This window comes from Bubalus bubalis, chromosome 11 (assembly GCF_019923935.1).
Source record: "Bubalus bubalis isolate 160015118507 breed Murrah chromosome 11, NDDB_SH_1, whole genome shotgun sequence".
NCBI classification, from domain to species: Eukaryota; Metazoa; Chordata; class Mammalia; order Artiodactyla; family Bovidae; genus Bubalus; species Bubalus bubalis.
In genome coordinates, this window is record NC_059167.1 from 77680209 (window position 1) to 77703794 (window position 23586).

The window sequence follows — 23586 nt, forward strand, 5'->3', positions numbered from 1 at the left end:
ATGGAACCGGAAGCAAGTACCACCCCTGAAGGTAGCAGCAGTGAAACTGAGTTTCTGCTGACCTGGGTTCTTAATCCACTTCTGCAACTGATTGGCTACATGTCTTCAGGCAAATCATTTTACCAGTCGTATCCCTTTAGCACATGGTTTCAGTGATATCTTACAAAAGCAAAAATTAGAAAAAATTCCAGAGAATGTTTTCTTTAGGAAAGCAAGGGTCTAAGAGTCTGAACCTTACCATATTGTGGAGACAAAACAAAAAAGAAAAAAAAAAAAAAAAAAATCTACACACACACAGACACACCCACCCCCAATGTACTTCCTCTGCTAAAAATTCTCCTTTATATTACCTTGTTGGTAGAAATTATTAGGGTTGAATTATTTTTTTTAATTGTTTATAACATTAGACCAAGGATCATAAAGATGAATTCACCTTCATTCTGCAGATTAACTGATGTCAGCTAGGCTGGCTTAGGTTTCAGGAAAGACTGATAGCGTTCAAACTCCAAACAAAACAAAAAACAAAATAAAATACAAAAGCCTGGTGGTGGAAGCATCTAGGCAAAGAGAAAACCTGGACAACGGCTGTAAACTGTGAGCAAATCCTCTACCTTTTGAGAACACAAACACAATTTCAACAAGGAAATTACATTCAGTGGAGGTTGTTTTAGGACAAGGCTGAGCAAATTAAATACTTCACCACCATATGTTCGGCTTTGGCAGATGTAGGTGGTAAGGGAATCTCAATGTTAGGGAATAACCATATCACACCCCAGCGGGCTATTTAGTCATGAAATAAGGAGAAACACACAAATATTTGGTTAAAACACCTTTAATGAAAAGGGAAAGACACTAGTATCTCCCTTGTCTGGTCTTCACATTTTACTATGTTAGGAAACTCTGGAGCCTACACCTTTGGAGGAGCCATCACTCACATCAGTCAATAGCAGAATCTTCACTCCCTCCTCCTCAGAACTCCTGTTCCAGATGATCCTATGTTAAGAGTAAATACTACATCTCATTACAAGACAGAGGCAGGGAGGACAGCACCTGGGCTCCTCTCCCAAAGTCTGGGACTCTATGAACCAGACAGTGGCAAAGACACAAACCCAGGTCCATGGGCAGGCACAATGGGGAGGAAGTGGACCTTGAGAGAGGAAGATAAGGAAAATACAAGGGGCTAGGGAATAAAGGAGGGAGTTATCTAAAACTAGAAGCACACTAGTGCTAGGAAACCCCTCTGATCCACAGTGCACTGTGGCACACTAAAGTCACCATGAGTCCAAAAGAACATTCATGAGACCCATCGACCCATCCAATCAAGAATTTGAGGTCTCCTCCTTTACATCTCGCCCCTTTATTAATCATATAGGTTTGTGGCAAGCCTTATGCTTTACAACACTCAACTCTCCATTAGTCCTTCAACTACCCTCATGAACAATGCTTGCTAAAGATATGAACTTCACATTTCCTTCCCCCAAATAGCCATCCCATGGGAGACCTCTCAGCAAGAAATCCACTTGTTTGCTAACTGTGAGAGGCAAAGATGAAGGATATGAGAAGCTCAAAATATCTTGGCATATTAAGCAGCCAACACCTTTGCCTTAATGTGACTAAGACACGAGTGCCTTACTAGCAGGAAGAGTGTCCTGTGCCTTTCATTTCTCCCTACCCCCTGGGGCTGGGCCACAAGAGACAGATACCGTTCCGTTTTCATTGTTGGCACGCGGAAGGAGAAGGAATGTACAATGTGCTACTTCTCGTCTAAGATGGGCTTCCCAGGCACTGTCTTGGATGCAAGAGGCCACAAGAAGAAAAGGGGAGCTCTCTTCTCCTTGGCTTCTCTGGATCCCACTGCTGGAGGCAACTTCCCAGCCTCAGTTCCTGGGCCAAACAGCACTGGTGGTGCAGGGCCTGAAGTGGCAGTGGAGATGGAGATGGAACTGGAAGTCTGGGGCTTGGTGGGCAGGTCACTTGACAGGAAGGTTGAGTCCTGGTTCCAAAGAGACAGCGGGCCCACCCTCACCAGCTGGGAAGGAATGCCCTGGGACAAGAAGTCATGCAGGTTGACCTGGTCACCAGAGAGGAGTGGCCCTAGGCCCTCCAGGGACAGGTGCTGCCCCCTTCGGGGTGGGCTGTAATTCCATATGTGGGTGCTCAGGTGCACCTGCCAAAGGGGAGAGGAGAGGGAAGAAGGGTCATTCTCAGGGAAGCTGGAAAGGGTTCTTCTTGGGAATGTAAAAGCTGTAGCGAATCTATTTTCCTCAGGTACAATGAATGAAGAGGGAAGAAAAGTTTCTCAAGGGGCAATTGCCATGAGCTCAGCAATTTCAAAGCTCGGGGATTAGAGAAAAGTCATTAAGGACATCTACAAACTCAGAGAAACAGACAAATAAAGGCTCATACATCTGGGAGGTCCTTCTACAGAGCTCTCACTTCCTGCTCCTTGGGTCAAGGGGCAGCAGGTACAGAAAAACTGGTTCATGGGATGGTGGGGTCATCTTTTCGGGGAAAGGGAGAGAGCCCTGGGGAAGTGATAGAGGGTGAGCAGCCTGGGACCAAGGAAAGAGCAGCAATATTCTGAGGGCCATGGGGGGCAAAGGGCTGTACCTGGTGGTGGGCCAGCAGCATGTGCTTCTTGAGGGTAGCCCGCTCGAGAAAGCCCTGCCTGCAGAAAACACAAGTGAAGAGCAGCCCCTCCTTGGGGTGGGTTTTCTGATGCTCCTCCAGAGCTGCCTGGGTGGGAAAGGTCTGGCCACACACTTCACAGGCCTTTCGGCCACTGCTTTCCCCGGGCTCCTTTCTCATCACTTCCTGCAGGCTCAGCTCCTCCACCAACGGGGTGCTGCTGCCTTCCCCTTCAAGGGCCGGCGCCGACCCTGGGCTGGAGCTCCTCTCAGGCTTTCCCCCTTCTTCCGTGCCTCCGGCAGCATCACTGCCTCCCTGCTCCATTGGCTGCGTCTGATCCAGGGTGTCAGGTGGTGGTGGTGGCAGCAGACACGGCTGTTGAATGGTCTTCTCATTAGTGTCCATCTCCTTCCCAGCTGTGGTCACTGCCGCCACAGTCCCCACTTCCTCCTCAGTGCCAGAGGCCTCTTCTGAATCACCTCGCACGGATATCGCCTTCTCACCTCCGCTTTCAGAGCCTCTTCCGGCCAGAGAATCTTCATCGGTCACATCTTCTTCCTCTTCTTCATCCTCTTCCTCTTCTTCAGACAACTCCTCCTCTGGGGATGGCTGCTGGGATGGCTGCTGGGGGAAGCCCCCGGCTCCGGAGACTGTCGATTGCTCAGAGCCGTTCTCCTGGGCAGCTCCCCCCGCTTCAGGGAGTACAGTGCCGCCATTGGGGATCTGGCCCCCCAGGTGCATCCGAACATGCTGCTGCAGAGTAACAGCGTTGGTGAACTTCTTCTGGCAAATGGGGCAGGAGTTCTGGGCCCGGGCAGCTGGACTAGCCTTATGGCCCACGAAATGTGCACGCAGATTGCCCCGGGTAGAGAAAGCTCTGCCACACACTTTGCATTTGAAGGGCCGCTCACCTCCATGCTGGCCGTAATGCAGGCGCAGTGCCCGAGGACAGCTTAGCACCCGGAGACAAATGACACACTGGTTGGGTCCAGATGAGGCTGATGATGAAGCTGCAGGGGCAGAGGTGGTGGGGGCACCCGAGGCAGTAGAGGCCACTGCCACAGCTCCTTGACGGTCAATCTTTTCTACCAGCTGCTGAAGCTTGGAGGTCTCGGAGGGTGAAGCCCCCAAGGGCTCCAGCACATAAGGGAAAGGGAAGCTACCAGTGGACTTCAAGTGGTTGGTAAGCAGGGCCCAGCTGGGTAGCGATGTCACCAGCTTACTTAGCTGCATTCGGGTTGCTGCGCCACTTTCTGCCACTCCGGCAATGGCTGAGCCCTCACTCCCCGGCGGGGTGTTTTCATCCGCTTTATTCTTTGGCTCTACCGCTTTCATGAGCACAAACTTATTGAAAGCAGGAAGCGCAGGGGCCGTAGTGGTGCCTGCACCAGTGGAGAGCAGTGTGAGGCTCTCTGTGGCACTGAGGGCGGCAGTGGAGGCCACCAGAGGCTTGCGTTCCACACCTCCACCCGGCACAGCTGCCTCCTCCTCGGCCTTTTCTGGTGGCACCGACATACCATAGGGCAGGCCGCTGCTGGTGATAACGTAGTCTAGATGCTCTGGCACCGGGTGAGGGTTCATCTGCACATGTGGGTACTTCTCCCGATGCCGATGGAAATGCACTTTGAGGTTGCCTCGCGTGGTAAAGCGGTTGCCACACACATTACACTTATAGGGTCTCTCACCTGTGTGGGAACGCAGGTGGATCTGCAGGGCACTGTCACTACCAAATACTTTGGCGCAGAAGCGGCACTTGTGCCTCCCACCGGGCTTCTCCAAGGGGCCCATCACTTCCCCATAACCCAACTCTCCACCTCCATTCTTTGGCTTCAGGAGCCCTGGGGAAGCAGCAGCCTCGAGGCCCCGGGCTGCCCCAAGACACTGCGCTGCCAGGAGTCCTGTGGTGCCTGGGAATGCCAGGTGAGGCGAGGCGATCAGCTGATCCGTGCTGCCTGACAGGGCCGGGGAGGGTGCAGGGGTGGGTTTGTGGCTTCGCCCGACCACACCAGCAGAAAAAGGGTGCTGTGACCCCAAGGGGTGGTAAAGGTGGAAGAAAGCCTGCTTGGGTGCTTCTGCCCCTGAGGAGGTGGAGGAAGGTGCCAGTGTTTTGCCAGTTTGGACAGGTTTAATGGGGCTGAAGAGAGGAAGCAGGGGCTTGGTGGAGGAGGCAGTCCCTGTCCCAGGTAGCTCCGAGGGACTGGAAGGGGTGCCCACTGTCTGGCCTAAGGAGCCTAGCAGCAGCACCTGCCGGCAGATTTGCTCAGTCATCTGCATCTGATGAATCTGGCGCTGCTGCAGCACCCGGAGTTCTTCCAAGATCAGAGGGATGTTCAAGTGGCCACTGCCTACCCCTGGGTGGGGAGGAGGAGGCGGAGGAGGAGGGGGTGCAGGGGTGGACTCCGGCGGTAATGGAGTTGCTCCCAGCTTGGGGCTGGCCAAGATCAGGCCCCCACCTCCCCCAGCTGCTGTACCTGTGGCAGCAATGAGGAAGTGCCCGGATGACTCCTCTCCCCTCCGCTCTGGGCCCCAGGTAGGATCTGTGGGTACAGAGGACGCGCAGTCCGAGGGGTTGCTTTGCTCAGCCTCCATGGCCTGCGGACTACTGTGGCCCTCAGGCCGGGGTTCGCAAGAGGTCGAAGAGTTGTTGGGGTTCTCCTGGCCCCCAATTATCACCATTACAGGGGGATCAGTAGAACATGCATTCTGGTGGGCGAGGAATTCAGTTGGGTCAGTGAATTGTGCGCAGCACTTGGCACAGACTTGGGGGTGGTCGTCCTCGCTCACATCACCTGGGGGAGAACACAAGGAGAGAGCGTGGGTGGTGCGGTTGGGATGGGTGTACACAGGCTGTAATTAACAACGAGCCCAGTAACCGCTAGTGGGGGTGGGGAGATGAGCTCACCATCAGGCCGTGCAGAAGGCTAGGGCTCAGGGCTGACCCGCCTGGACACGACACGCCAGCACTGGGGGCCAGGGAGGAGTGGGCATGCACAAGCTACTGTCCCCCTTCCATCCCCTCGCACCCCGGGTCACCGGCGGGCGGAAGGACTAGCTGGGAGGACCGGGTCCTGGGCAGAGAATCGTGCGTTTTATCTCGTCCACCGAAAGTCCTTCCCCCCTCGCCCCGCGCGCCCCCTCCACCCCTACCCCTGCCGGGCCCTACCGCACCTCCAAGCTCCGCCGGCTCCCCGCAGGGCCCCCCGAGACGAGAGCTCCTCCCGGCTTCGTGCGCCATGGTTGTGCGGGAGGTGCAGGGCCGGGTGGAGTGGGAGACAATGGGTATCCGGATTGGGGGAGGCGGCACTGGCCGCCCGGGCTGCAGCAGCCTCTGCACCCAGCGGCCCAGACTGCAGAGATGGAGATCGGCGGCGGGGGCAGGGCGCAGCGGAGGAGGGGGAGGGGAGCAAGGAGACGCGGAGGAGGGGAGGAGCTGGAGCCAGAAAGCTGGGAGAGGGGAGATGGGGGAGGAGCTGCTGGGAAGGGGAGTCTGTGGGGAGGAGCTGCTGGGGAAGGAGGCGGGAGCTGGGGAAGGAGAGGGGGGGCGGGGGATGGGTGTACGGGGGCGGGAGCCCAGAGCACAGGAGGGTTTCCGGTAGGCTCAGTGACAGGTGCTGTGGGGCCTGGTGGGGGTCCACCTATCCTTGCCCTCTGCTAGCTCCCCCCATCTCCAGATGTCTTTGCCCAGACCGGCCCGCCCACCTCCCCAGCAAGCTCAAGGGGGCACAGTAGGAAACAGCCTTGCTCAATAGAGCAGAGCGATAGGCTTCTCTTATTTTCCTTCGGATAAAGGATCCGCTGAGCCTGGAAAACGTGGACTCCAGAGAGGGTGGTCTGACGGCCAGAGTGGGAGGGGGGTCCCAGAAAATCCACCCCTTATCTACACACATTCACACCGCCCCTTCAAATGCCCCAAGTTTTGTCCTGTTTTCTTCACCTCCATTCCCACCCTACCCCCACACCCCCTCTACAATAGAAGCTTCTCAGGGTGGGAGGCTGCGAGGTAGAATTTCCAAGGAAGTCGATTCAGGACCCTTCTCTGCGGAACACTAAGCCCCTTTACTCCCCGCCCCTCCTCCCCCAGAATAATAGCTGAATGCAAGTTATTCCACGGATCACCCGGCCCACACCTCATTTATAGAGTTCATGCTTATTTAAGGAGCCATCTCCTATTTAGTTTCCTCTTCTCTACCCTTCTTCCTCCGTTGTCCTTCTCTAGCAACGCAGACACTATTAAGGACGTGCGGTTTGGGGAGATGCTAGCCTGCAGAGGCCCACCCAGCTTTAACCCTGGGGGGACGGGAACTCCTCCCCAAACAATGGGGAAAATGCAGTAGGAGGGAGCTACCAGGCAGCCTCTTGGGGCCTAAAGCCCCTTTTAGCCCCAGGCTGGGTTGAATGCCTAGAAATGATTTAACACCTGCTCACTGCACACAGGTGGCCTCCTGTTCGGAGAGAGAATTAAGGGGGTAAAATGCCTCCTGGACCAGGTACTCTGCATTCCCTTCCTATCTTGAAATGAGCCTTAATGGCTTTCCCACTTCGTTAAAAGAGCTTATCTTTCTTACAGGAGGTGACAACAAGTCCTTAGTTCTGTGGTTTGCCTGGGCATCAGTAAATCCACCTTGTTCTAATCCCAGTTCCGTTCTTGCCTGGCTGGTAAATTGAGGCCTGGTGGGCAGTCACACCATGACTACACTGCCATTTCCTTTTTTGTAAAGTGGTAATATTGTAGCTATGTTGGCTTCATCAGAGAAATATAGTGGGGATAAAATAATATGTATATATAGGACTTCAAATTTTGGGAGGAGTCCTAAATATTATGAATTAAAGAACTTACAGTTCAGTGGCAAAAAACCCCAAATAAGCTAAAATACATATATATTCAAATTAGGTCTGTTTTCATGTTGCCTATTAATTTCTTTTTATTTATTTATTTTTGGCCAAGCTGTACGGCTTACTCAGGATCTTAGTTCCCTGAACCCAGGTCCTTGGTAGCATAAGTGTGGCATCCTAACCACTGGACTGCCAGGGAATTAGCAATCTTATTCATTTCTGAGGCTAATATCATTGGCTTATATTAAGAGTAGGAAGTCTTTTGGGGTGGGAGCTGTAATAGCCATTTCCTTCTCCAAATATTAATGTTAGTGTAATGTAATATTAATATTAGGCTTTTCAGGTGGCGCTAGTGGTAAAGAATCCATCTGCCAATGCAGGAGAGGCAAGAGACACGGGTTTGATTCTTGGGTTGGGACGATTCCCTGGAGTAGGAAAAGGCAATCCACTCCATTATTCTTGCCTGGAAAATTCTATGGACAGAGGAGCCTGGCAGGCTACAGTCCATGGGGTTGCAAAGAGTCAGACATGACTGAACACACACACTGAGTTGTATATAATATAGACACAGTTGAATATTAATATTAGTATAATATAATATTAATAATGTCCACTTTCATTGAAAACTTTGTACTGAATTGTTTTGAAACTTCAGATAAACACAAGTGTCTTGACACTGTGGACAATGGCTCTGAAACAGAGGAGCTCCAGGCTTCCAAACCTGACCAGAGAGGGAGAGGGAATTCTGTGTCAATTATGGTAAGTCACAGGTTAACTGCAATGTTGTTTATTTTTACAGATAAGGAAGTTGAAGCTTGGAGAGGTTAAGTGACTTTTCCAAGTTCACACAGCAATTCAGTGCAGCAAGCATTCAGAGTTTTGACTCCTGTCCAATACTTTCCCAAGCACATCAACATTGTGTAGCTTCCCTAAGCTAGAGAAAGGGCCTTGTGTGGTTCCTACCTGCCATTTGCTCTGTGGCCTCAGTGAGAGAGAAGGAATCAGATGGACGCTTTCTACTGAGCATTTGTTAATTAGCATTGAACGTTTGATATCAAGTTGCTGTTTTGTCAAGTCTTCCAACAAGAAAAGAAATCCTTTTCTTTTCATCGTCTCCTGGGAAACACTGTCCCCTTTCTTGCTCTTTAATGAAACTTGCTTTCTGATGCGTAATTTGATCTGCACTCTTCTTAAAGGTAAATTCAGTCCCTGTTGAAAGGTGATGGATCAACAGCCACCTGTAAGAGGAGCCCTCTATTTCTCAGCACTTTGCACTCACTGCCTACCCTGAAAAGGGGGGTGGGATTCTTAGGCAGACACGAATGAAATCATAAACACAGGACTAAACAAACCTGGTAATGGTGTCCCTAGATAGCAGATAAGGTGAAGTAAGCTATCCTGGGTCACACGCAAAGTCTGGGATGGACACAGGACTGAGACCTGGATATGCTGGTTTAAATTTATAAAGAGCTGAAATAACAAGGAAAAATGAAATCAGGTGACTCTCTAAATCTGGTGGCTCATCAAACTTGGGAAAGGATGGCTCAGAAAACAGAAAAATCAGTAGGTAGCAGTGACTTGAACAGAGGTTCTCAAACTTTGCTGCCCACTAGAATTACTGGAAGAGCTTTTAAAAATCCCAGTGGCCAGGCTGTGTGTGCATGCATGCTAAGTCTGACGCTTTGTGAAGATATGAACTGTAGCCTGCCAGGCTCCTCTGTCCATGTGATTCTCCAAGCAAGAATACAGGTAGCCATTTCCTCCTCCAGGGAATCTTCCGGACCCAGGGATTGAACCTGCATCTCTTAGGTCTCCTACATTGGCTGGTGGGATCTTTATCACTAGAGGCACCTGGGAAGCCTGGCCAGGGTGGGTCTAGGCATCAATGTTTGTCATGCTCCTTAAGTGATTCCAATGTACAGTCAAAGAGGAGATCCATAGTGTATATCAGGAGTGCCTTTCCCAGCAAACCTTCCACCCTGCTTCTCACAAATCTTCAAAGTGGAAAAGTAGAAAGTGCTGTAATGTCTGACTGTTTTGTGACCCCACAGACTGTAGCCTGCCAGGCTCCTCTGTTCATGAGATTTCACAGGCAAGAATACTGGAGTGGGTTGCCGTGTCCTTCTTCAGGGGATCTTCCCGACCCAGGGATCAAATCCATTTCTCCTGTATTGCTGGTGAACTCTTTACTGCTGAGCCACCGGGGAAGGTCACAAATCTTACCTGTGTTCAACTTTACCAAAATTAGGACGTAAGTAAAATGAGTTGCTCCACGCAAAATAAAATCTGCCTGTCGGGTTCTCTCTCTACTCTGACCACAGGTACATTTTGACTCTCTTGTACCCTGCTTCCATGAACAGAAATTGACATGATATACACTCGACTATGAGTTTAAGTGACTGTATGTGCATCTTGAGCCATACTTCTAATTGTAAAATGAAAGACTTTGTTCTACACAGAGTTCAGGCACCATCCAACCATTAAAGAAATGAGCATACTATGTCAGTTCAGTTCAGTCGCTCAGTCGTGTCCGACCTCTTTGTGACCCCATGAATCGTGGCATGCCAGGCCTCCCTGTCCATCACCAACTCCCAGAGTTCATTCAGACTCACGTGTTGCCATCCAGCCATCTCATCCTCTGTCGTCCCCTTCTTCTCCTGCCCCCAATCCCTCCCAGCATCAGAGTCTTTTCCAATGAGTCAACTCTTCACATGATGTGGCCAAAGTACTGGAGTTTCAGCTTTAGCATCATTCCTTCCAAAGAAATCCCAGGGCTGATCTCCTTCAGAAGGGACTGGTTGCTCTGCCTAAACTTACTGTTAATGTTGGACCAACACCAATTGATAGTGTCCCCAATTATGAGTTGATTCTGTAACTGCTGCTATAGAGGACTTCTAAGGGAGAATAAATGATCTTCTCTTCCTCACTCCTCTCTCCTAAATGCATCCACATACCCCTCTGTCGCTCACACCTAGTAAGTGTACCCTTGACCTGTGCAACGCAGTGGACAAACAGGCACAGGTACATCTGGTGCTAAGTGAGAAAAATATATGTTTCCAGAATAAGAATATCTTAGATCAAACACACAAAAAAAGGGTTTTTTTTAAAACAGGCATTTTTCTGATATCAAAGGACTCGGCACTTAACATGGAATTCATACTGTTTTGAAGCTGGAAGTGACTTTAGAGATCTGACCTCTCACTGAGCACAGTGACTCAGTCACTCTGAATCAGACCTCAGTTAAAGTGCCAGCACTTTCTAATCTTTGTGACCTTGGGAAAAGTTTCTTAATTTCCCTAAGGCTTGGATTTCTTTTTAAAATGGGGGTATAGCAATAAAAAGGTATGAAATTCTTATACAGTGCTACAACATAGATGAGACTTGAAAACATTGTGCTGAGTGAAATAAGCCAGACGGAAATAAGCCACTCAAATGGACACATATTGTATGGTTTCATTATGTGAGATCCCTAGAATTGGTAAATTCACAGAGATGGAAAGTCGAATGGTGATTTCCTGGGGCTGGTGGGGTTGGGTGAAGCAAATGGGGAGTTATTATTTAATGGGTATACAGTTTCAGTTTTGCAAGATGAAAGAGCTCTGAGATGGATGGTAGTGATGGTTGCACAGAATTGTGAATATACTTAATGCCACTGAATTGTATGCTTAAAAATGAAAAATTTTGTTTTGTATCACCATAAATTACAGTCACTTTAATGGAGGTAATAATAGCAGAGAAATAAACAAAAAAATATATAAAGGGCATAGCATAGTACCTGACAAATAGTAAATGCTCTGCAAATATTAGCAATGAGTATTATTCTGTAAAGACTAAAAGCTGAAGCCTGGGAGAAGGCTGGATTTGTCCAAGGTCACAAAACTTCCAAGTCCAAGCTGGACTGAAAACCAGGTTTTGTGTTTCCTTATCCAGTGCTCTATTGTACCCTGCCTGAGTACTTTCCATCTACTCAGAAATGTTTTCTTTTTGACCCAGGAGTGCCTAGGGCTTAAAGGCTCAGGCATCAATACTCCAAGAGAGGATGTTGTAAAGAGAACAGGACCCTCACAACTCTATTTTTGCCTTCTTTCCCCTTTTGCTGCTCTTGATATCTGCCAACTGCCATTTCTCCCCCTAGATCTGTTTGGCTGTTGTCCTGGTTTCTCCTTCTCACTAAATATCTGGGTTTCCGATGGTTTCCTTTATTTCCCAGATGCACTAGTTTACATTTTCCCTATTCACATCCCTTATGTTCTCTATTCCCGACTTCTAACTCTGTAGGGAAGAGAGGAATTTTTTTTTCTCTCCAGAGTTTTTAAGTAAATAGACTATTTCCTTCTCATCACTTATGTGCAATTACTATTCTGTTAGGTTTTTGGTGTTCTGGTCAGGGAAGCTGAACAAAAAGAGGGCTGGAAAACAGGTTTTTCAGACTGTGTCTTGGTGATATCTTAGGTCACTGCAGAGATGAGGCTTTTAAAATGTTCAACAAAGGCTCAGCATTTGCTTGTCACATATGGTAAACATTGCTTAAAGGAAGGCAAAGACTCCTGAAAGCCTTAGTGGCACCCTAGCCTACTAAATAAATGTCTGCTGATGGTCATGATGATGCCCATAGCTCCACAGGTACACCTGTAAAAGGGCACACATAAGAGCCCCCAAATAACAGCCCTCCCTACCTAATCTGGGGGCGTGCAGAACAAAAAAATGTCCCTGGGGTAGAAGGAAAACTCAGGAGCCTGAAGAGCATGGGAGTGAATAGAAACCCTATCTGTATATCTTATGAAAGCATGAAGGAATTTTAGATTTGATCAAATATTAGCCACCTCATCTTACATATGAGACCCCATTACACCCCAGGTCATGCTAGTAGCGCAAGGATCTTTCACTCTCAGGAGAATTCTGAACAGAAAACCCATAGGCTTTCTTAAGGTTAACTACTGCTTTCTTGCTCCTGACATTTATGTTTTTAACTTTTATGGCTCAAAGGGAAAATTTCAACTGAAATTCTTTGCTGCCATTGAGTTCAAGCCTGTACTGTTTCCATGGGGACGGCTTTGCAGCAGCATTCCGCGCCCCCAGGTGTTCACAGCCACAAGTGGGAGCTACAGCTCAAGGGGGCTGGAGAATCCTCTCAGGGCAGGAGTGAAAGAATTTGTAGCTTCCTCCCAGACTCTTCCTCAGCAGTGGTGTAGGGAATGGGTGAGCTGAGGAAGTGGGGAGAGAGGGGAGAGAGGAGAAGAGGAGGACGCCTCTGGGGGGATTCAGTATTGTTCCGCAATCCAACCAGCAGGGGAGCAGGACTGTAAGGCAACTCCGAGGCTCTGGGGGGAAGTCTCCTGTAGAGCAGCGGGAGGAAACATCCGGCCTGCAGCCGCATTAAGGGGGGGCTAATGTGTCCCAGGAGGGAAGGATGCCACCAGCTTGAACCTCTTAATACTGGCACAGTGGGATCCCAGTAGAGCACTGACTTGAAGGGGATGTGTTCTACACAAAAGCCAGTATGTCTGTAGCATGTGGCACACTGACTTGATCTCAAGTCTTTTTTTTTTTTAAGCAGGTGAGAAGGTAAGTTTAATCCATGTTTTAGTTTTAGCCACTACAAATACATTATCCTAGAGGTTTCCATGACACATATCTCATAAAGAAATGCTGAAGTTCACCCAGAGTTCCCAGAGCTTTGGTCTTATTTCAGTATTTGCAGGAAGTGCCACTGTATTCACATATAATAATAATACTCACATATTAAGTACTTATTTATGCTAGGGACTGTACCACATGTATTAAGCACTTATTTATGCTGGTTATTTTTATAAGTGTACTAAAACATGTATTAACTCAATAACCCAATGAGATAGTAGTCAGTATATTCATCTCCATTTTACAGATGAGGAAACTGAGACATAGAAAAGCAAAGTAAATCAACAAAGGCTGCACAGCTAACCAAGAGGTAGAGCCAGGATTTGAATCCTGAAATTCTGCCTTCAGAATCCTTGTGTTTAATCCTATACCACATTGTTGGGTGAATCAGCTGTTTGCTAAATAAATAGTTTATCCCTGAGCCAGTGTGAAATACATAGCCATACCAGATTATCCAAAACTTGCTCAATCCTAAGTAACTGGATATTTGCAAAGATACAGATTCCCAGATGCTAGCCCACATCCACCCACAACCAAGCAAGCTTGGAAAACCCTAATTTAGGTGGAGTGTGTACTGCTAGTTCTGATTATCATGAAATCAAGGTTTCTTTCCTGATTATGCCTGTTTTTGAGACTGAGCAATGTCACTGCTCAGTATCTTAGTTGCTCTCTTGGCTGCCTCTTACTTACTGGAATGTTATAAGAATACATGAAAAGTTCCCCCCTCATAAAGAAAATCTGTTACATAAATGATAATATCCTCATAAAATTATATGCATGTATTAACATGAATGTATGTTAACACATACAGGTTTTTTTTAGCTTGGCTTTCCTTGAAGCACCCACCTAAGCCCCTCATCCAGACCTTTCCTCCAACCTCTACCCCAGGTGACACAGATAGACACTCCAAACCAGGCTGCATCTGACCGACATTAGCTCTCTCCCTCTGGGAGCTCTGATCTGTTCTCTGCTCAGCCCAACAATAAGAAACTTTTTTCTCCTCTCCCTCAGGGGAAACTTCACGTTCATCCAATTCATTCTCTTGCAACCCAACTCTCCAGAAAGAAAAGGGGGGAAAATCCCACCCCTAAGAGACGGGTCTTCAGGTCTGAGAAGGTTACTTAGCAACGGGCACAAAGACCAGTGAGCAAAGGGGGACCTGGGGAGAAAACTCTTGGGTGGGGAGACAGAGCCAGTTTGAAAACTCCATTTCATCCAAAGAAAAGCAACACGGAAAACAAACAGAATCAACCCTGAGAAAAGCCAAGCGGGGCTTCTCTCCAGTGCAGGTCATCATCTCCTTACTGCCTGCAACTCAACTCTTTCAACCCCCTAGTGACCAAGTCTTCCCCCTGGTTTCGCCCATGGCCCGGGTGCCCTCCCCTTGCCCTGGCCTGACCCACACAGGCTTGGACTCGGCCCCCACCCCCACCCCTCCCCGGCACCCACCGTTCTCAGACGCGCTGGGACCTTCGCAGTCCGAGATTAACTGTTGGGGTTTCCGCTGCTTTCGCCGAGACATTCCCGGGTAGAGAGAGGTGGGACAGGGAGGGACAACGCTCACTTAGTCTGAATCGGGGTGACCTGGTCTGGTCTCCCCCCTGGGTCTGAAGCCAACTGATGCCTCTCCCCCAATGCCAATCACTGTGAAGCAGAGATGGTCTCGCTTCCCAGGGACGGACAGACAGACACGCGCGCGCTCTGATTCTCAGTCTCTGACTCTCTCTCAATCTCTGCAAGTCTTTAAAGGGGAGACGCCCCCTTTTTTTTCTTCAGCTTCTTCCCTACGCTTCTGCAGCTCCCATTGTAAAAGCAAAAATCCTAATCTTTCCGCACACTCTTTTCTTTTGTACTGCAGAGGAAAGGATTTAACCCTCTCCTCCCTGCCCGGGTTCCTGGCCTCTCGCTCTGCTGTCTGTTCAGAAAATGTCCCTCGGTTGTTTCTCTAACTCTTCCTCTAAGCTCTTCACAGTGCTTTCTGGTTATTTCATGATTCTGTGCCACCTTGTTGGAAGATGTGACTGCTTCTGGGGTATAAGCTGAAATGAGAACTTTATGGTATATCCTGATTATAAGGCCAAGAACTTAGTTACTTGCCAGTCAAAAATGAGAAAGGCTGACCAAAAAAAAATGATCATTATGTATATGTAGATCTCTTTAAAATTTATAAGATATTTTCGTGTATGGGGCATATTTTGAGAAATACATCTTTGAGGTTAGCACAGCCAGTTTTACTACTCCTATTTATAGATGATCCTCTTTACAGCTGAACCAAAAGGCTCAGGGAGGTTAAGTAACTTGTCCAACATTGCACAGCTGTGATGTAACAGAAACAACCCTGGCAGCCAGGTGGATCTGACAGTAGTCTAGCATTTTTTTTTTTTTTTTCCTCTCTCAATATGCCACCAAACTCCTAGCATGTAAAATGAAAATGATTGATCTTAAGGACTCTCATTTAAAATACCTACAGGGTCAGGGGCTCTTCTGTGTCTCCTACTTCTTTCCAGCTCCCAGAGTTGAAGGGATGCCACCTTTGAGAATATCACACAGAAGAGTTCTGTGGTACTCCAGAGGAGACGTTGGCTTCCCCGGTGGCTCAAGTGGTAAAGAACCCGCCTGCCAATGCAGGAGACACAGGTAGGATCTCTGTGTCAGGAAGATCCCCTGGAAGAGGAAATGGCAACATGCTCCAATATTCTTACCAGGATAATTCCGTGGACAGAGGAGCCTGGTGGGCTACAGTCCATGGGGTCGCAAAGAGTCTGGCACGACTGAAATGACTGAGCATTCAGGCACTACCAGAACAGAAGTTACAAGGAGGCACCTTCAGCTCAGTATAAAGGAACTTTATAAAGTGTGATGGATTCTCCTGTAAATTTGTGAGCTCTTTGTGACATGTTCTCATAGAGACTGAAAACAGTTGTCAAGGATTCTGTGGAAAGAATTTCTTTGTGGATATTAAATTTGATCTTTAAGAACATATCATTTGGTGTACTTGCCCAGTGGTCCAGTGGTTTAAGACTCTGCACATTCAATGCAGGGGATGTGGGTTTGATCCCTGGTCAAGAAACTAAGATGTGATATGGCCAAACAACGATAACAAAAAACCATCGTTGCCAATGAGCCAACCGAGTCTCTCCTGTTCAGATTGCACATTTAAGGGTGATTGCTTTATTGTTCTTTAACTTCTGACGTTGCTGCTCCTCCCTGAATTTTCGGTGCTAATGTTACCACTTTGCATAGACTATCCAGATATGCCCTATCTTCTAGCTATAATGCCTAGGTCCTCTCTTTTAAACTTATTTATCTTTTACTCTACTGGCTAAGATAAGAAAGCATCAGAAACACCATCTGTTAGGAAAGTGGGAATTATTTTGCCCTTTGGAGTTGAGTGATGTAAATCTGATGGCTGTGTCTTCAGAGAAAAGCAAAGTTCACAAAGTGTTGGGTGCACACTTGGAGTTTCCTTCATTTCTTCCCTTACACAAGTGCAACTTAGTTTGGCAGTAATAAGAAAGGGAGAGAGAAAGACAGATGGTAGGGGGGTTGCTGGTGATAAAAGAGGCAGTTACCCCCATCTAAAGAGATTTGGGGAGTACTCTGATCTTTGCTTTGGAGTTCATGGAGTCTCCATTATTTTCCCAGATTTTTGGGGTCAGGACCTTGAGTGGCTCCCTCATGGGCAATCCTCAGAACTCTTGCTAACATTGTCTTATTCATCCTGTTAACCTCCTTGTGGTAGACAGGTGCACTCATCACTAGGTTATTGTGGAGGAAATGGGAACACAGAGGCCAGGAAAGTCCTAATTTCTCAGTGGAATAGACTGGGTTTTGTCACGCTATAATTCCACTGTTTCCATCAGGTACTTCCTCTTTGAGGAAAAGAAATGAGAGAAGGAACATAGCATTCTGCTTTCCTTAGGAGTCTGGAGATCTCCAAGGGCACATCTGGGGGCCCAGAATTCATCTCTTTCCTGAGTCTTGTCTGCCTGGTCTTTCCCTACTTTGGTCCACCCTCTTTCTTGCTGTCCTTATTGTGAAAGGAAGGGCTCTTTCCCCTCCTCTCCTTTCTTCCGCCCTCCCCCATTTACCATTTTTTCCTTTTACCTCTCCACTGTGGCCTCTTGACCTCCCCACAGAGTTACAAAAGTAAAATCCTTGAAGAGATGCTGCTGTGGGAATGTTAATGAGCCTTCCCCACAAAGGGGCAAAGACTTTACTTCACTGAGTTGGAAAAAAGCCCCTTTGAAAAGGGGTTTCTGTGTGTGGTGAAGTGGAGAGGGGAGGAGGAGGAGAGAGAGGGAGGGAGAGGGAGGGAGAGGGAGAAAAGAAGGGAGGGAGAGAAAGAGCAAGAGAATGAAAAGAGAGAGAAATAAGAGAGAGATTGGGAGAAATTTAGTAGAAGAAAACAATATGAAAACAGCACGTTTCCTTCTGTAATTGGTGATTTAATTTTTGGAAAATGTTCCATTGTCATTTGACCTTGTAAACTAAGCATTTAAGTTCCCAAAAAGCTCACGAGGCACACTCGGCATTGAAGATAATGAAGGATGGGAAAAAAGGACTTACCCTAGCACCCTACCCCCAGTTCCTTCCCCTGTGTGGAAACCTGAGAGGCTTTGGGGGTGGGGGGCAGAGTGGGAGGATATTTTGGGCAGGAAGTAGTTGGTGGTGAAGATGGACTCTTTATTCTGGCTTTGTGGTTCCTTTTTATGATATTTGCTAATTTTACCAGTATTTTCTATTTTGGCTTCCCTATTGACTTAAAATTTTTCCTCTCTTAAGGGATAAAATACTGTTGGGAGTTTACGTCATGGAGCCAAAGCAGGACTTTGCTCAGGACTCCTACTTTTCAAGCAGGACACTGTATCCTTCCTTTGTGAGCACAGGTTGCCTCTGAATTAGTTTAAATGGATGTTAGGGTACTCTTATTATCAAAAAATATGTCCTTAAAAAGCAAAGATATGTTGTTGCTTTTGGAAAAAATTGAAGTATACTTGAATATTACTGCTTGATCAAGCCAGTCATTATGTTTGACTCTCAGAGATTTTCCTGCACGTTGTTTTGTGATATCAGCACAATAGTGCAGTCAAAGAAGCCCAGAACTGTGAGAAACAAAGAGAAGGTGATTGGAATGAGATCCTCTGAGGAAGAGAAAGAAGAGGGCCCAGTCAGGGATGCTAATTCCCAGAGCTCTGTAACTCCTCTGGATTCACTGTAATCACAGGTAATCACATGGGGAATTTATGGAGAATTCACATTCCTAGCCTCTACCCCTGATCTCCTTAATCAGTCTCTGAGTCTGAAGCCTAAGATTTAAAAATAAACTCTTAAATGATTCTTTTGCAGTTTGAGACAGTTGAGCTTGACTGTTGCTTTTGAAACCAGGTTGTAGATACCTAGGGGATTACAAGGCAATCCATGTACACATGAAGTGAGTCCAGTGTGTGGTCCCAGTAAACAAGATGCCTCCCAAATATGCGTACTACTGTTGGCCAAATGTTTGTTGATGTGGTTGAGAGTAATACACTTTGAAGTCTCTGAAGAGCGTTTCTAAACTCAGAGTGGCTTTTGCTCTAAAAATACAACCTCAGTCGAATGGGGGTCCAGGAAATTCTTTGGCATTTCATTCAAGGCCTCTTCTCTCAGGACAATACTCTGCTGTTAGCATTCCTCTTTTTCTAGTTTGTAGAAGAGGAGGCATTGTGGAAGCACTTTCTGTACCTTCCTAGGAGTTGGAATCCCATGAGGAATTTGATTTTAATTGCAAGAGAACAAAACTAGGAATCTAGAAACCGTTCTATGATATGACATGTAACCTTTCTATGATAGCCGTAACAATAGCTAATCATAGCTAAGGTGCACTCTGCAGTATCACGCCCTTTGATTGTATCACACTCCTTTAATCCTTTAAATAACTTTGCAAGGGTTGTTGTTGGGTTTCTCAGTCGTGTCTGACTCTTTGTGACCCCATGGACTTCATCATGCCGGGTTTCCCTGTCCATCATCAGCTCCTGGAGCTTGCTTGAACTCATGTCCATCGAGTCGGTGGTCCTGCCTAACCATCTCATCCTCTGTCATCCTCTTGTTCTCCTGCCGTCAATCTTTCCCAGCATTAGGGTTTTTTCTAATGAGACAGTTCTTCGCATCGGGTGGCCAGGGTGTTGGAGCTTCGGCTTCATCATCGGTCCTTCCAGTAACTATTCAGGATTGATTTCCTTTAGGATTGGCAGTTTTGGTCTCCCTGCGGTCCAGGGGACTCTCTGGAGTCTTCTTCAGCACCACAGTTCAAAAGCATCAATTCTTTGACGTTCAGCCTTCTTTATGGTCCAACTCTCACATCCATACATGACTATGGAAAAACCGTAGCTTTGATTATATGGACCTTTGTTGGCAAAGGAAGTATTGATATGTATAAAATCATTTGTTTGGTTTATGGGCACACCAGCATGAAATACAACCTTAGGAAAAATTCTGTTGCAAAAAAAAAAAAAACTTTGCAAGGGAGCATTATATAATCCCCATTTTAGGCAAGCAGAACACCCTATTTTGCAGTAAAGAAACTGAGGCACAAGAGACAAAGTAGCTTTCTTATTCAAGGTCTGATAGCTGATAAGTGGCAGAGTGAAATTTGCCCAAGCAATGCCTGACTTGACAACCCGTGTTTTTCACCACAGTGTGATCATTTATTGCCATCCCCCTGATTTCTGTCTGTTATAGGCCTCACTTTCTGGGTGCAGACCTGTAGTATGACTTGAACTTTCAACTTGCAAGGAAAATTTGAAGACCCACAAGTAAATATCTACAAATTATGATTCTTTTAATTACATATATTACCACATGGTCCAATGGTCTTTCATTAGGGAGTAAGGCAATAAAAAGTAAGGGAAGAGTGCCCTTTGCAGAACTTTATAAAATAAGAAAGCACTGGCAAGCGATCCCTGGTCTTTTCAGCTGATTTCTGCGTGGCCTCTTTCAGGTGACAGTTGCCATGGTGTTTTAGGGGCAGAGGGAGGGAGTGAAGATCAAGGAGGTCATTCAGATTGAGTCCTGTCTGGGGTTTCTTTTCGGAGTTCATTTGGCAAAAGATGGCAGGGATTTAAACATTCATAAGAGAAAGGAGAGAAGTTATTCTTTTTGCTTTCCTTGGTTTTTCAATATTACTCTTGTTAAATAAAGGGGAAATGGAGTTTGTGAAAAGGTCAAGGTTGTGGAACAGGAGCAGGAGGTTGTGGGGGAAGGGCATGAGCCTAGTAGGCAGGGGGAGAAGCCTAGGGTCGGGATTGGTGGGTAGTATATGTGCCTGTGTTTTGAAGGAAAAAATTATAGGAACAATTTGCTAAAGTTCCAGAGAGCCTAAGGTTAGTTGTTTTAAAGAAAATCAGCAAGTCAACAAATGAGGTACAAACAGTGAGACGCAAAGGTGGGGTGGGGAGAATGATGACAAAGGCAAACAAACCAAGCCATGAGAAGGAGCAATTCAGAGTGCTGGGAAAGAAAGAGTCACAGATGAAAATCTTTGGAGGGATAGGAAAAAAGGGATTGAAATTATGTCAGAAAATGTGAATAACTGACAGCTATCATAGAAACATGGTCAGAGCCTTCAGAAGGCAACTTTAAGAACAAGTGGGTTCTCAAGGACTTTGGAGCTAGATGGGGCCATAGGGATCATTTCCAAATCTCTTGCTTTTCAGATAAAGAAACTAAGACCAAGAGAGGTTAAAAGACTTTTCAAAAGATTCTCCAAAACCAGATCTTATCTCAAGGAATTGCCCTTTGCACTATGTAAAGAATAAATGGCTAGAGGCAAGAATGAGAGAGAACCCAAGCAGAAGTAAAACTTGAAAAGATAGCTCTTAATTTCTCCATCTTCTCTAGAATTTATGAACTTTTTTTCTTGTGGGTACCAACGTATTTTAGAAGCCAATTTCATTCTGATAACTTCATACCTTAAGCTATTCAATTAAATAATAATCTATTTCCCACATTGGAGATTATTCCCAGGAATGGGATCCCCCAGTGACTAATTCTAGTATTAAAAAAAAGTGTTGATTATGTCAAATTGATTCCTAATTATATTTTAATTGCAAATCCTTTATATCGTCCCTTATTCATTCACACTCATTCAACAGATTTTTTTTTTTAAATATCTGTTTACACTAAGTACCTATTGCACAACAGAAAATAAAACAAGTGTTTTCCAGTTTATTATTATGCAGCTATTTTGTAATGGTTTGGACTTTAATCTTTTGGTGACAGGTCTTTATTTGTTTTGGACATGATTTCCAGTTCCAAACTATGCCACTGCTTTATCCCTCATCCATAATTCCATAAGTCCATAAGTCACCCAAGATTCATAGGGACTTCTGATGTGGTTCCTCATTTATCCTGGAACTGCTTTTATGGCCTTGAAATGAGCCAGGACACATGGTTCTCGTGGAGTTGATTAGAGCCAGTTTATACAGAAGATAGTTCAAAGTGAGGAGAGCTGATGGGGCAAATCAAAGCCAGAATACTTGAGGAGAACCAGGAAGAGCTGAAGATCCTGAAGGCAACCAGTGAGTCCAAAGGGGCTGGAATAGGAAATGAGTTAACAGAGAGCAAAGTGAAGAACTGGAAGAGTTGCTGTAAATATTGACTTTACTGAACTTGTAGGTTTGAGGTGAATAGCAGCCGGCTTAAACGTGGAAGTTAAGGATACACAGTGTACCTAGAAGAGAACATAGGTGAAACATTCTGGTACGTAAATCTTAGCAATGTGTTCTTAAGTCAGTCTTCCAAGGCAATAGAAATAAAAGCAAAAATAAACAAATGGGACCAATCCGATTTATAGGCTATTGCACAGCAAAGGAAACCATAAGCAAAAATAAACACACAACCTATGGAATGGGAGAAAATGTTTGCAAATGATAAGACTGACAAGCGCATAATTTCCAAAATACACAAACAGCTCATATAGTGAAGTGAAGTCCCTCAGTCGTGTCTGACTCTTTGCTACCCCGTGGAGTATAGCCCACCAGGCTCCTTTGTCCATGGGACTTTCCAGGCAAGAATACTGGAGTGGGTTGCCATTTCCTTCTCCGGGAGATCTTCCCAACCCAGGGATTGAACCCAGCTCCCCCGCATTGCAGGCAGATGCTTTAACCTCTGAGCTACCAGAGAAGCCCACAGCTCATATAACTCAGTAATAAAAACCAAACAACCCAGCTGATAAATGGGATAAGACCTAGACATTTCTCCAAAGAAGTCATACAGATGGCCTGCAGGCACATGAAAAGATACCCAACATTGCTAATTATTAGATGAAAGCAAGTCAAAACTACAATGAGGAATCACCTACTCTGGTCAAAATGACCATCACTAAAAAGTTTACAAATAATAATGCTGGAAAAGGTATGGAGAAAAGGGAACACTCCTATCCTGTTGGTGGTAATGTGAATCGGTACAGCTATTATGGAAAATGGGCTTCCCTCGTGGCTCAGTCAGTAAAGAATCCATCTGCAGTGCAGGAAACCTGGGTTTGATCCCTGGGTCAGGAAGATCTCCTGGAGAAGGAAATGGCAACCCACTCTAGCATTCTTGCCTGGAAAATCCTGTGGATAGAGGAGCCTAGTGGGCTACAGTCCATGGAGTCACAAGAGTCGGACATGACTTATCAAGTAAACCACCACTTGGGAAAATAGTATGAAGTTTACTTTAAAAACTAGAAATAGAGTTACCATGTGATCCAGCAATCCCACTCCCAGGTATATAACCAGAAAAGATGAAAACTCTAACTTGAAAAGACACATGCACCCCAATGTTTATAGAAACACTATTTACAATAGCCAAGACATGGAAGTAACCTAAGTTTCCATCAACACATGAATGGATAAAGAAGATGTGGTATATATACACAATGGAATATTATTCAGCCAAAAAAAGAATGAAATAATGCCATTTGTAGCAAAATGGGTGGGCCTAGAGATTATCATATTAAGATTATCATATCAGAAAGAGAATGACAAATATATGATACTGTTTATATGTGGAATCTAAAATATGATGCAAATGAACTTACAAAACTGCAGTAGACTTACAGACAAGGGAACACATTTAAGATTATCAAAGGGGGAAGGGGGTGGAGGAGGGATGAATTAGGAGTCTAGGATTAGCAGATACATACTACTATATATAAAATAAACAAGTATGTTGTACTGTACAGTACAGGGTACTATATTTAATATCTTTTCATAAACTATAATAGAAAAGTATACGAAGACACATATATATATCTGAATCATTTTGCTGTACAACAGAAACTAACACCACATTGTAAATCAACTAGACTTAAAAAAAATATTCATTGTGTACATTTTGGAGAATTCTGTGCCTCCTTGCAGTCAAGCATTTTTATGAGACTAGATTACTTATATTATAAGATAGTACTTATATTATTTAACAGTTATATACTGTTTGATTCTCTGTTCTTTCTCCATCTTAAAGTGC

At 46.0% G+C, this 23586-nt stretch overlaps 1 protein-coding gene and 1 long non-coding RNA gene across 6 annotated transcripts in view; one reads left to right on the plus strand and one right to left on the minus strand.

The window, feature by feature from the left end:
• Nucleotides 1-816: 816 nt before the first annotated feature.
• SALL2 (spalt like transcription factor 2) lies at nt 817-14841 on the minus strand. 3 transcript variants are annotated; one of them, XM_025296049.3, is made up of 3 exons: nt 14548-14841; nt 2611-5417; nt 817-2167 (listed from the first exon to the last, which is right to left on the minus strand). In XM_025296049.3, exons 1-3 carry the CDS (start codon nt 14618-14620, stop codon nt 1754-1756), a joined length of 3294 nt encoding a protein of 1097 aa, XP_025151834.3. In that variant the 5' UTR covers nt 14621-14841; the 3' UTR covers nt 817-1753. The 3 variants fall into 3 exon arrangements, with proteins under 3 accessions (XP_025151834.3, XP_025151835.3, XP_025151836.3); XM_025296050.3 differs by lacking the exon at nt 14548-14841 and adding an exon at nt 5797-6097; XM_025296051.3 differs by lacking the exon at nt 14548-14841 and adding an exon at nt 5531-5716.
• LOC102404212 overlaps nt 5020-23586 on the plus strand; it is a 39628-nt gene continuing 21061 nt past the window's right edge. The window contains exons 1-3 of one of the 3 annotated variants that reach the window (XR_327866.3): nt 5020-5158; nt 8117-8220; nt 15606-16437. This is a non-coding gene — a long non-coding RNA (uncharacterized LOC102404212). Of the gene's footprint in view, nt 5159-8116; nt 8221-9512; nt 10056-15605; nt 16438-23586 lie in introns of those variants that run through there. The other 2 variants (XR_006542936.1, XR_006542935.1) reach the window with 2 other exon arrangements.